This window comes from Cottoperca gobio, chromosome 3, assembly GCF_900634415.1.
Source record: "Cottoperca gobio chromosome 3, fCotGob3.1, whole genome shotgun sequence".
NCBI classification, from domain to species: domain Eukaryota; kingdom Metazoa; phylum Chordata; class Actinopteri; order Perciformes; family Bovichtidae; genus Cottoperca; species Cottoperca gobio.
Window position 1 is genome coordinate 3,121,839 of NC_041357.1, and position 14,095 is coordinate 3,135,933.

General features: G+C 38.5%; 1 protein-coding gene across 6 annotated transcripts in view; it reads left to right on the forward strand.

Annotated features, from left to right (window-relative positions):
• mtss1lb (MTSS I-BAR domain containing 2b) overlaps window positions 1-14,095 on the forward strand; it is an 82,680-nt gene that overhangs the window by 49,948 nt on the left and 18,637 nt on the right. For 3 of the 6 annotated variants that reach the window (XM_029455707.1, XM_029455750.1, XM_029455732.1), the window contains exons 4-8: window positions 4,954-5,038; window positions 6,063-6,154; window positions 9,015-9,089; window positions 10,195-10,203; window positions 12,472-12,629. In XM_029455707.1, coding sequence (XP_029311567.1) covers window positions 4,954-5,038; window positions 6,063-6,154; window positions 9,015-9,089; window positions 10,195-10,203; window positions 12,472-12,629 — 419 coding nt within the window. The remainder of the gene's footprint in view (window positions 1-4,953; window positions 5,039-6,062; window positions 6,155-9,014; window positions 9,090-10,194; window positions 10,204-12,471; window positions 12,630-14,095) is intronic. The other 3 variants (XM_029455716.1, XM_029455741.1, XM_029455722.1) reach the window with 2 other exon arrangements.

The following is a 14,095-nucleotide window of genomic DNA, read 5'->3' on the forward strand; positions in this document are numbered from 1 at the left end:
CTCAGAGGACAAAAAGTAGCCTATTTGCTGCATATAGAACAATTGATACATTCCCACATGTTTTACAATGGTATGAGTATCATGTAGAGATGATACGCAATCAGAAATTACACTACATATGTGAAACTACAGCACAAGAGTTGTATTCAGTACCTTGTTGTGGTGGTTCACTCTCACAAACACATACATAGACACATATATTTTCAGTGGGAGCTTTGCAGCCAGGAAGCAGATCAAAAGAAGGAAAGGGAGAGCGAGTGAGGGGAAGAGGAAGGAAGAAGAGGAAGGAAAAAGAGTAAAGTCATATTTCCCAGGAGGGAGTCCCTCCTCTCTGAAGGGTGGACACAAACAGACAGAAAGGGGGGTTGGGGGTTGATCTCAGAACACTTGTACACTTTATTAAGTGAAAAAAACCTGTAATAACCAAAAATATAATCCCATAGCCCTTTTTTCTTTGAACTTGACTTCCATATTATTTTCTTACTAGAAACAGACTGAATAGGGAAGCTGTTTTAAATGAAAGGTTTTAGGACATTGTGTATTTCTGCAATGTCTTTGCTTTATATGGGGTACCAAATAAAATGCTTACTAAATAAAATGCACATACACTGATGATTCATGTTTTTATTTTAGATACATTTTAGAGTTCAGAGAACCCTTGAATCAGTTTACCTGTACAAACATAGTCATCTATGAATCCAGATTATTGCCTTCTAAAGTAATATATTGTATATTATTTTAGGTAAACCTGCATTCATTTAGGAAAGAAAGAACTGCAAACACAACACTGAGATATTATTGCTTGTATTACCCATAAGTTGATAAAGCAGATTTGTTGGCACCTTTGCTCATTTTGTCTGTCCGCTGTTTGGTGTTGTGCTGGGTTTTTCAGAACTTTTGAGTTATGATGACAACAAAAAAAAAGGTTGCATGCCCAATATTAAAACAATGAGCTGAAAGATGCATACATGCTCAGGAGAGCTGAGGAAACAGCACTGTTGGTGAATATTCTCTGTGTGTTCATCATCTGTGACCACTTTCACATTGCATATAATCATAATAATTTCTGTATCTTGAAAAGAGCTATATACATTCAATGTATTATTATTTGATCCATTGTTAATGAGAAAATATTGATGAGTGCAGCTTAAAGTAATAACTGTTACAATATTTTAGCTAAAAGAAGATGCATTATTTTGTTTTGAAGATCTGCAAAAATGTATCGCAGAGTTCCACGACTACAACTTGTTATACTTGATCATAGCAGCTCTGAGGATTAATGAATACACAGATAGAGAAAGAATGTTTTTTTTTCTTTGCGAGTATACTACACTGCACACGCTTTTGAATACAACCCATTTTTTATGATGATAACACAGCAAATGGTGTTGCAGTTTTAAAGTGCACTGGAATTTCATATTTGTTTGATTTGGCGGCCTCTCGGCTCTGTGCTGGTTTCTGACCCCAGTGTTCACTCTGGGTTTTTTTTTCCTTTTTTGGGGGGGGATTTTCCTGGCTTATTTCATTCAAATAAATCAGATGATGATTGAACACTGATTTACACACATATAAACATGAACAGTAGCTGTATTCCAGATGTGAGAAGTGTGTGTTTAATGCTTATCAAGTTGTTGATCTCCTATGGAATCTGAGAGGCATTGTAATTACAGACAAACAGGAAGAGGACCATCCTAAATGTAGAGATCAAACACACACACACACACACACACACACACACACACACACACACACACACACACACACACACACATGGCTGTAACTCCAGTCCCATGTTTCTCTTGCCAGCATTGAGCTCATTAAAATGTGCAAGGCAACCCTTCTCGTCTTCTTGCTCTCTCTCTCATCTCTTCCTTTCTCATTTGTTTCCTAATATTCCTTTTCTTCAATATAAAGAATCACACACTCTCTCCTCACCAGTTATGTGACTTGGCTTCACTCTCTCCCTGCGTCAGTTTCAAGATCCGCTGATTGATTTGGGATTAGATTCCAGTGTCAGCACACAGTCCAAATTACTGCTTCAGTTGTACAACTGATCGGCATGCATAGTGTAAACTCGAAGTGTGAACGTGTGAGTGTGTGTGTGTGTGTGTGTGTGTGTATGTGTGTTTTTTGATGTGTGTGTTTGGGGGAGGGGTGCGCTGCTTTAATGAATGGTTGCTGGGTAGAACAGGGGGCGTGAAGGAGGAATTTGTTAATTATGAATGGAGCACTTCTCTCTCGAAGTGAACAACACGCAGTGTAAGTGTGAGTGTGTGTGTGTGTGTGTGTGTGTGTGTGTGGTTTGGCATTTGTGAGTCTATGGGTATGTGGTAACATGTGAGTATGTGCCTTATAATTGTTTTGATTGTTTGTGCTTTATGTGCTCAGGAGCAAGGCTCTAGGTGCAGAGCACGGCAGCACAGGGCCACTCATTTATAAATTAGAACTAGAAGAAATCTCACAATAGAGCTAAATTTTACAAAATCTAATGTAGGAGGAGATTATGCACATTTTATCCAACACACTGCATACGAACTGTCATCCTGAACTACCTTGTAATTACATTAAGGCCTAATATTAGTTAATGTTTTAATGTGCAATAAAAAGCAGGTTTGGTTCTATCCTTGTATGACAAAAACAAAAAAATAAACAGTTAATTATACATTAATTAGAGGTAGAGGTGGTGGTAGTGGATTGGCCTGTCTAATTACATGCAGTAAACTAAAATTAGTTTTTTTAGAAACTGTAACCTGATCTTTCCCAAATCTCAACCATAGTTTAAGCCATAGCCCATAATCCCTTACCCTGGCTACATCATAGTTGTCAAGTGGAATTATTGTAAAAGTAAAAACAATGCAAGCTAAAAAAAGATAAACATTTTCATGGAGGGGATAAAACAAGCTAAATAATGAATATGAACATAACATTCTGCCCTGACCCAGCTGTCCTGACCTGACCCGCAGATCTACCCTGGCACCTCTTTGTCCTTAAAACCCAACCAGAGGTGCCCTCCAAGAGCATTGCAGTTATGTTATTTGTTTATTTGTTTTGTTTTTTTTCTCTTCTTTTACATATTTCACTTTCTATCATTCTTTGGTTATTACTGTGTCCCCATTTTCAACACACACACACACACACACACACACACACACACACACACACACACACACACACACACACACACACACACACACACACACACCAAAACACATACGTATGACAATAATCTTTCCTTTTTTTTCCTTTTTTTCTTCCTATGGCTGTTTCTGTTGCTGCTTCTCCCACTTGGCTTAAACTGTCGCACATGTTTTATTTGTTTGTTTTCATGCTGCACACTCGTATTGCATTACAAATGACTAAAACAAAAAACGGTTGTTTAAATTTTCTGTTGACATGCACGATGGTTGAGGTGTGTTGACATGCCACTACATCCCTTCTTACACCTTTACCACTTCTGTGCTTTGAGCTAAATGCTAACCTCAGCATGCCAACATGATCACAATGACATTGCTAGCATGCTATGTTTAGCAGTTGATATTCACCATGTTCCCCATCTTAGTATGTTAGCATTCTTTTTTGCTAATTGTTTATTTGCTCATTAGAACTAAACACAAAGTAGGATAAAGCTGGGAATGATGGTAATGTCATTATGTTTAGTATTTAGTAAGTATTTCGACATGAACAACATCATTTGAGTCACCGGAGTTCTAACAATTACTCCTGTGGTGACTATAAATATCTGTATCAAACCGTATGGCAATCTTTAAGGTGTCAGTGTACTCCTATGAAATAAAATAACCCTATCGTAGCATCTATGGTGACAAGGGATGTCTATTCAAAATGTAATGGCAGTCCATCCAATAGTTTAGTCAGTGCCAAAATGGTGGACCGACCGTTTATCTGACGTTGCTAATTGCTAGAATGTTACTAGCGTAGAAATCTTCTGTGTGCATGTTTTATGTGGTGAAATTACAGTTTTGTAAACAAATTTCACAATTCAATAACTTTGTTTGCATTTTAAAAATGTGAATATTGTCAGTTGTAACTAAAGTGTATATAAAGTTGTTTTTTTAAACAGAGTTGCTTGATTAGTTTCCTTAACAATGTTGTACTAGTGTACATGTTTTAGCTTTCATATTCATTCGGAAATTGTTGACTGAATTGACTTTCAGTTTTGGATGAAAATATTAATCTGGTGCATAACATTTTAGAATAACAACCTCCCTCTACACTCCCTGCATTTTACTGTGTAAGCCTGTCTAAGCCCTTATGATAAACAGTGTCTCTCGAGGAAATCCCATTTGCCTGCTGTTTAATCAGAATTTTCCAGTGTGTACATTTAAGCCAAACCTCTGCTGGAAAGTCTTTAAGTACGTAGCATGAGAGTGAAGCTGTAATCACGTCTTTCTTGTTGGCTTTCCACCTGTACAGCGGCGGCGGCAGCTCTGAGCACCTTCTTTGGAAGTTAGCGGTGTCTGCCGTCAGTTTAACTGACTTTAACTTCGGGGTCAGCTTTTTCCACATGTACCTGCTCTGCCTTAAAATAGACTGGTGTTTACAGTTGCAGGTTAGCCACTCACGGAACTTGGTCCCTGAGCGGTTGGTCTCACACTAACACACTCACAAGACACTACTTTATTTGGACGAAGCAGGGAGTGTGTGTAGTATCTAGGAGGCAGATCAGGGTCTTGTGTAAATACTGGCTGAATGTAAAAGGATACAAAAGATTAGTAGTTGTTCATCTGTTTAAAGAATACAATGTTTTTACCAGCATTTACTTTACACGGCACACTAATAGCTGTAATGTAAATATTGATCATAGCTTTGTGTGGTTTCTATGGAATGACATTGGGACTTGGTGGTAAATGTGCAATGAGACTCTTTGGTAGCATCTGTCTGTGTATCTGTGTGTGTGTGTTTCATCATATGAACCTGGCTGCTTTGTGTTCCTAGGGGCAACCAGAGATATCGGTTCAGCTCTGACCAGGATGTGCATGAGGCATCGCAGCATCGAGGCCAAACTTCGCCAGTTCACCAAGTAAGATACATGTCTTTGCTTCTCACTGTGTCTGTCCTTGTTGACCTTCTTCCTTTGCTTCCTTTCCTTTTTTTGATGACCTTACACTGTAGCCCATCAAGGTTTTTCAGAAGTCAAACCGCATATATGTTTTCATCTAAAGCTGACCTTGTTTTTAGTGTTATGATGGGACCAATGCTCATTGAGGTTTTCTTGTTAGTTGTATGAATTCCATTAGGAACATTGTTCTGTCTGTACATATTAAAATGACTGTAAATGAATACAACCATTGGCATACAACACATACCACTCTGGAAACCTCACCAAGAGCAGTTCCTACATTCTCCATACTCTCTAATGACTTTTCCACAGCACAAGCTATTGCATTGATGGTGATGATAATGATGATAATGATCTATGACCATGGTAATGACAGGGGTTCCTTTTGAAGACTGAGTCAATCTAAAATCTATTGTCTGTCTGTGTATATGTTCACATGTTACAATAAACCCATATTTACTATAATTTGTGTCACATATGTATGCATGTGTGGAGAAGGGGGGGGGGGGGGGGGCAGTGTTCCAGATATTAAAATTACAAAGTGGAATGACACATGGAGGGAAATGTGTGTAAGGATCTCATTTCAGAAACTTCTAATTTTCAGTGGGGAGTGGTGGTTGGAATATTGGGATAACGACTGTTTACACTAAAGTTTTGCTTATACTGCTGCTAACACCAAGGACGTGTAGTAGATCGTAGCGCAGTGGCGTGGATACGTGCTTTCCATGTGGTCACAATAAATTGGCAGTACGCGGTCGTCTGCACAGAGAACACGCATAGAGCCTCTGAAGAAATGTAAGTCACGCGGACTATATCGGACTTTCGTATACTTGCGATGTGGAAAGTATAACTTCTTTTCTTGATAACACGCAGTGAAATTATTTGTTTTAGGATTGACTTTGATAGAAACAAAGCAGCAGTTACTGGCGTTGTGTCTAAACTGTCTCTGTCATGTTTGTACCAATCTCTTAAATCTCTCCCACAGTGTTCTGATGGAGAGTCTGATCACTCCTCTCCAGGACAAGATTGAGGATTGGAAGAAGACAGCCAACCAGCTGGATAAAGACCATGCCAAAGGTAGCACACATCACAGGTTATGATGCTAATTTATGAAACTATTGCGTTACTAAGTTCTAACCCCACATCCTCCCTACTGGAGGAGCTTTTAAAGTGAGGTGCTGCTTGTTGCTTGTTGGAAGCATGTACCATGGGCCAAGGAAATGTTTTTGGAGCAGATCTGAATTACGGGCGCATACATACATTTATTTTCACTTTCGTTAACATTGCAGTAAAGTAGATCCCTTAATTGTCAATTATCCGAAACAATCACTCAACTAAACTCTTAAAAAGTCTTTGCATCATGTTCTGTAAAGGCCCTGTCACACATTTCCGTATGACAGAAACGTCTGCCGGCACATACAAAATATCTACAATACGATGATATAAATTAAGGGTAAGTTGTGATCGTTCGAAGGACGCAGACAATACGCCGAACACGCCAGACATACGGCCCTGTCACACAGTTCTGTATGGCAGAAACATGCCGGCGTATATGAAAATGAGATGTGTTGTAGCTGACGTATACATAACGAATACATAACAAATGATCTATACGTATAGTCTAACCTATTGATAGCGTATCACTTACTTATACAAAACGTATCAGAGCGTCTGGCCAACGTTTGGTTTACGTCATGCTGATGCTGGAGAACGGCTAGAATGTACTGTTGTCGCAGCCTCTCAGCATCCTCCATGCTCTCTGATGATGGGTTGATGTATTCATCAAGACGTGCTGTAAAGAGGTGAGGATGAGCTACTCATAGGGACCCTATATACTATATTCAAACCCCAATAAGCTACCAAAATGGTAGCTGAACGCTAGCTGTACTGTAGAAACACGTTTAATAAGTTACTCTGTCGTCAGGGATAAGCTTAACATAGGTTACAATTAGGTTATCCACTCGTTATCAATAAGTTGGCTGTAGGTTTCACCGTCAGCCGACGTAGCCTATATCTAACGTACCTCTAACGCAGGGGTGGGGAACCTTTTTCATGTTAAGGGCCATACTAATTATTGAATTCATAACCTCTGCAATTTTTTTTTAAGACACAGCCCATTCATTTCACCTTTCTTTTATGCTGTGCAAAAAAGCAACTTTTTTATCCATGTATCTTTCTGTTTTATCAGAAATCAGAAATCCTTTATTAGTCCCACAACGGGGACATTTATCTTGTCACAGCAAAATAACATATGAAGTAAAAAGGCAGTACACAATAATTAAATAGAATAAAAAATAATATAAGTACCAAATGGTTGATAGAAAATAAAGTGAGTATTGTAAATGGCAGTGATAATTGCACAAATTATAAAAAGTGAGTATTGTAAATGGCAGTGGTGGAACAGTCTGTTCTTGGTGTGGTGGTCTACCTCTCTATCTTTCCATGTTTGTATGTTCTGCTCTGGAGAGAGCTGCTTGTTGGGCCAAACTCCGCCGAATAGCGTTAACTTTATCCAAACACTCGTCCTTTCAGCTCGTGCAGTTTGACATGTTTCGTGTTTCACCGCAAGCGAGTCCGCACAAACTAGGCACATTGGCCGCCAAGCTGCGTTCACTGATTGTATGGATCATGGACTGTTTTTCCATGGCCAGGAAAAACAGTCAATCGCCCGTCTAATGCGATCTAGATTTTTTTTTTTCATAGATATTTTTGCGTGTGTTTATGAATTACCTCGAGGGCCAGATCAAAAAGTACTGTATTTACGTAAGTAAGTATACACATACTGTATTTACGTAGGTAAGTATTTACGTACGTATTCCGTATTCACGTATGTCTGACGTAACGTAACTTATGTGTAATGTCTGCATAACTTATGAAGCACACGTTGGGTACGTCCGGTAATTTTGAACATGCTCAAAACATTTTCACGGCCTCAGCGTTCAACAATGCACCCCAGCGTAACACAGTGAGCTCTTAACGAATACTACTTATGCCTTACCTTATATCAACGTACACCAGCGTATTGCTGATATTTTGTATACACCATATTTTTGTATATGTTATGCATTTGTTGAGCACTCGTCTGATACATTTTGTATAGGTAAGTGATACTCTATCAATAGGTTAGGTATGAATATCTGTATACGTTCACTTTTCCAATCCGATCCGATGAAAAGTTGGACGTATTTGGACTCTGACAAATGTTCATATATGCCAGCATACGTTTCTGCCATACGGATAAGTGTGACAGGGCCTTTACCTGTTCAAACCAAAAAGACATTAAGCAGTTAGATTAATACCTCGTTTGAAGGCTTATCAGTCCCAGAACCATGCACTTCCAAGCATTTAATGGTTAGCTCTATAAATTGTGAGAAAACAGTGAAAAATATCCATCTCAGTTTCTCAAAGTCCAAGGTGAGTATACGTCAAGTGTTTTCAGTCCAACACCCAAAGATATTCAGTCTGAAATTATATAAAATCGAAGAAAGCAAGAAATCTCATGTTTGAGAGGTTGAAAAAAGGAAAGCATTTTCTGATATTTATCGATCAAAATAGTTGCCGATTTTTTTTCTGTCAATCGACTAATCGATAGGACGACTCATTGCAGCTCTAAATAGAAACAGGGGGTGACTATGTGGCATCTTGTGCTATAACATTACGACGCAGAACATGAAGAAGCCTCGAAAATTGCTCTTTTCACAGTTTCTGACAGTTTTGTATGCTTTTATGTAAATCTTACTGATCAAAAGATATTGTTCAATGCTGTAATCAATAAGGATCAGACCACCAACCAAAGTCTTTATCAGGCAGCTCTTGGTTTCATAGCTTCTGTAAGTGTTTCTGTTCAAGTTAATATTGGAAAAGCAAGATAATATGAGTTGACACAGAGGGCTTTACTTTCCTGTTACTAAAGCATCTCTGTTCGTCCCGTTTCAAGAGTATAAGAGGTCCCGCCACGAGATCAAGAAGAAGTCATCCGACACCATGAAACTGCAGAAGAAGGCTCGTAAAGGTAACAGTCTGCAGTCGAGTTCAGGCTCCTCTCACATTTGACAGAACAGACAGAATGTCACATTGTAGAGGTCAAATAGTGTTTCGCAAGGTTACAAAGACAACATCAATTATATAGTATCAATGGAGTTTCTGTGTAGCTCATGTGCTTTGGCCGTGGACATTGAGTTTATTTTTACCTCTGTTATTTCTATGATCTCGTCACTGTTGCTAGTACTGCCAGTGAATAGCACATCAATACCAACAACAATATTCCCTGGGCCAACACTGGTTTAAATGTTGAGTTATGGTTTTTATCTGATTTGGATGCGTGATAAAATCAACACAAAATACATTCAAAATACAGTGATTCTATTCAGTGCCAACACACACACAAAAAGAAAATGAAGTCCTTCACTGAGGTCAAGAACCATAGACTTTACACAGCACAGGTCACAAGAATTGTAGGTTTATATTGCCATCTAGTGGCGATTGGTAGTATTGTATGTTTTCTCTTGTCTAAAAATACTGAACTCAGTGAAGCAGCACACAATAATAATCTTTGTGGAGCAGCTTCCATCCAGTTGCCAGATGAATACATTTACAAATGACACTTTTTTATATATATATATTCTTTCGTCTTTTGTTAAAGAGAACTCTCTGACTGTAACTCTGAGTACATGCTTGGAACTGGTATTGTTTTATGAAACATTAGTAATAAATAAAATGATGATAAAATCATACATTCAATTAAATAACAACATTATTAACAGTAGAAACACATTCAATAATACAACATTTGGTAAACAGTGAAACAGTGTCCCTTGCTGTTATGTTTGCAAGCGTTTAGCCCTGTCAGTACTGATGCTTGGTGGAATTATTATTTCTGGATTTAGTTTTTAGTTGAAACAGTTATTTTGCTCTAACCTGCGGCACTGTGGCTGTCTTGTGATGGCTTCCTTGTACTAACCTTAACAATAAGTTCTGCTATGTCTGCTCTCTCCCCCCTTCCTCTCTCTGTCTCCCTTTTCTCTTTCCTTATTTTGCTTCCTTTTTGCGGTCTCCCCTTCTCACTGCTACCGCCTCGCTGTCTCTCCCTCCCTGCGGTATTTGTCCCCCTGTAATAGAGATCCAGGGTAAGTAACAGCCTATCGCTCGCTACAGATCTGCCTCATCACTTCTTTTTAACTCACATTCACAATCCTGCAGATAACCAGACAAGCATGTGTGTAGTGGAGGCTGAAACCCAGCTCAATGTATTGTGTGCAGCATTTGTATTGAACACTACATTTGTGATACAAGAGGAAAGGTTTATCTGTATATAGAGGAATAGTTTTACAATATTGGAAGTCATGAAAGTTGACTTCAGTGCTACAGATAGAGCCTTGTAATCAGGGCTGGATCAAGCCTGCAAAAATCAATCAGTTATTACTCTGTGGTAACTTGATTAAACATTAATTTGGTGAATTGTACCACATAAGCATAATAGAAACCAAATTAACAAAAGACTTAAATCTGCATTTGATCACAGGGCTTCTATCCCGGACCTCAAGATCAAGTAATAACACATATGCAGACAGAAAGCACAGAAAGTGTGAAACAAACTAAAAGGAACCAATAATTGAGTATAGAGACAGGAACATATGAATACTATGTACTGAAGGCATGTTTGGGAGTTATAACTAACAAGGGTTAAAATGTGCTTTTGTGGTTCATACCATATTAACAAATAATTTCAACACAAACTACTTGCTGTATGTTAAACCAGGAGCTTTCGGGCCCCCTTAGTTCCATTTAATGCACTGAAATTCACATAAGGGGAGTTCATGTAATAAAAAAAATGTATCTGATCATTCTTTCTTCATTGAAAAATATATGAAACCAGCCACCATGATTTTCCAGTTACTAAAGAAGCTTTAGTTCTGGCTTTGTTTCCTGGTGACAGATAAGAGTTCAGCTTCTATAGTTTTATAGTTGTTTGACATGTTGGAGATGTGCAGTTTCACCCCCGATAATACATGATGTATTTTAACTTCTTCTTCTTTGACTCCTGCATGACTTCTGTAGCTGCTACTATTATCTTTGTAGTCACACCGCAGACTTTCATGCTGCCCCTTCTCTCATGTCACGTCTCTCCTTCTATCTCCATTACTGCAGACAACTCTGACTCTGACTGTTTTGCATGATGTCACACTACAGAAAATATTTCATGTCTTGCTTTTCATTCATTGCATTCAATGTTTTTTTCAGTAGATAGGATTGAGATTTCTACACCCCACTTGTCTTTCTGCCTTAAAACTAGACTATTTTCTGTAATTGCACAGCAATAGCTTGATGACAAAAAGTAAGACAGGTGCATTTTATTTGTGTTTTAGCTCTGTGCTGCCATTACAGGACAATTGCACACATAGAGACGAGCCTATGGAGAATTATCAAACTGGCAACTTTACTGATTTGGTTTACTACGGTTTACTCGCACTGCTGTCAGGCTGTGTTCAGTGAAAAAGCTCTAAAAACCCACTGTAAGCTATTTGTGCAGCACCACAGCAGACAGACAAAGTTAGCTGGTGAGCAAAATGGAACCTTTTCTAGTTGGTGGAGACCAAAACAAAGCTAAAAGAGAGTGACTACACAAATAACCAAGATAGCACATTTTGTTTCAAAAATCAAGATTTCAAAAGTGTAGTCCACAAACCAATGGGTGACGTCACCATGGTTAATCCACTTCTTTTATACCGTCTACAGTCTATAAGCAACTGTTTGCTATCAAGTTCACCATAACACAACTAAAGATGTCTGTATGTTGTGTACACAGCTGCTTTCTGCTGCCCCCAATGGCAAAATAATAATAATAATAATAATAATAATAATAATAATAATAATAATAATACTACATATATATACGTATATATATATATTTATTGCATGATCAAAGCCTGACCTCAAGCAAATCCCTACATTTCATATGAACTGCCTCCAAAATTGCTAAACATGATCAAATCTGTTGAGTTTCTGATAACACAGCAGAGAAATAGCCAATATTACAACATGTTGTTAATACCTCAGCTTAACGAATGATTAGATATGTACAGATTCCACATAACAGTTCAAACACGTACAGAGCCAACACATCAAACAAGGTGTTGCTGCTTCCTTTGTCCCACTCAGTCTGACTTTCTTATGCTAGTGGTGGAGAGATATCCCACATCGTGTGTATGTTGTTTTTTTGACACACACTTTTTTATCTCTTTCACTTGCACTATCTCCACCTCCTACTTCCTTTTCATCCACGTTCTCTGGTGAAAGCATCTCTTCTTTTCTTCATACTTGTCTACCATCATCTTCTCCCTGAGCTGCTTGTTTCTCTCTCTTCTATATAATATTTGTTTTCCTCCGGACCCCAGGACGAGTGGACCTGCAGCCTCAGCTGGACAGTGCCATGCAGGATGTGACTGACCTGTGTCTGTTGATGGAGGAGACAGAGAAGCAGGCGGTGCGCCGGGCCCTGGTGGAGGAGAGGGGTCGCTTCTGCACATTCATCGGCTTCCTTCAGCCTGTTGTGGTAAGTGACGGGATGGGAGAAGGGAAAGATGGGGAGACAGGTAGACGGAGGGGGGGGGGGCAAGATCATTGTGACCTGCTGCACGGTGTGATCATAGTCTTCGGGTTGTGTGCCTTGCTCAAAGTACCTGTTGGTTATGTGATCCCAAAACAAAAAAAGTGGCACTATCACTGCACTCGGTTTCCACTAGGAGGCAACATACTGCAATTAGGTGTGTGTTAGTCTCCCATGGTAACAAGGGATGTGACAGTATCACATTTTCACACTTAGATTATTGTGGCCAAAAACATCATGATACATTAAATTATGATGCATCAAAGTTTCCTGAAATATGTTAATTATTATTTTTCATTAAACATAAGGTATGACGCAGAAGACTGTTTATAGGGCTAAGCAATATGACTGAAATTCATATCACAATATTATTTCACAATATGTCTTTTATTTTTAGTTTATGCCAACTTTTGTGAAAATGACTTAATTAATGAAATTGATGGACTGGGTCCAGTTATTATGTATTATATCGGGAAACAATCTCACATGTATTAAACAATAATAAACTGAAGTCCTATTGTTTTCTATACAGATGAACACAACACCGCTGTCCTTTTTTCTGATGTTGCAAAATCATTTTGATGTAATTTTGTCTTTTTAATTAAGATTCACTCTCTTGACTGACACATCCCAGCTGCTGTACCTTGAAGTCTTGTTTGGTGTAGCTGTCACAGTAAACCAGAAGAAACATATTGTTGATGTATAAAAAATATGTAGCGTTCAATAAGTGACAGTCCAAGTATTATTAAAACGATACTAAAAGACATATGTTGAGAAATCTGGAAAAATAATATTGATTATAGAACAGCATTCACTTTGTTGCCATGTCTGACATGTGCTAAAAGAGTTCTAGACATATGTCACCTGACATGCCACTGCACACATCTGATGTGTTGAGAACTTTTAAAAATCTGATTGGAGTACAGGGAGGTCAGCAGGAAATGTGCTCCAATATTTTTTTTTTGCTTATTGTTTCCTAGTATCTAAGTGGCAGCCATGATGAGAGCTGCTGGATTCTCTAAATGCTAAGGAACAGGGCCTTAGTATTTCCTTTTATATCTCCTTTAGCATAGGATACACAGGACCATTCTCTACCCAAGGAAAGGAGATAATGCCATCCCACAATTCCTTGAAGCAACATTTAAAGAGACGCACCACTTGGCCATCAATAACATCCACCGTCACTGTTTAATTGTACACTGTGGATACATCGAAAACATCCTTCTTAGGATGTGTGATTCTGTTTTGGACAGGAATCCTTACTTGAATTGTACAGCATTGAGTTTGTCACTGTTCTCATTTTCTATGTGTCATCAAAAAAGTAGCTTTAAAAAAGACATCTGTAGCCTAGTATAAGTGCAGTCAGATTATGTCTTTTCCTAAATCCTTATGAATTGTCCTTCACATCTTTT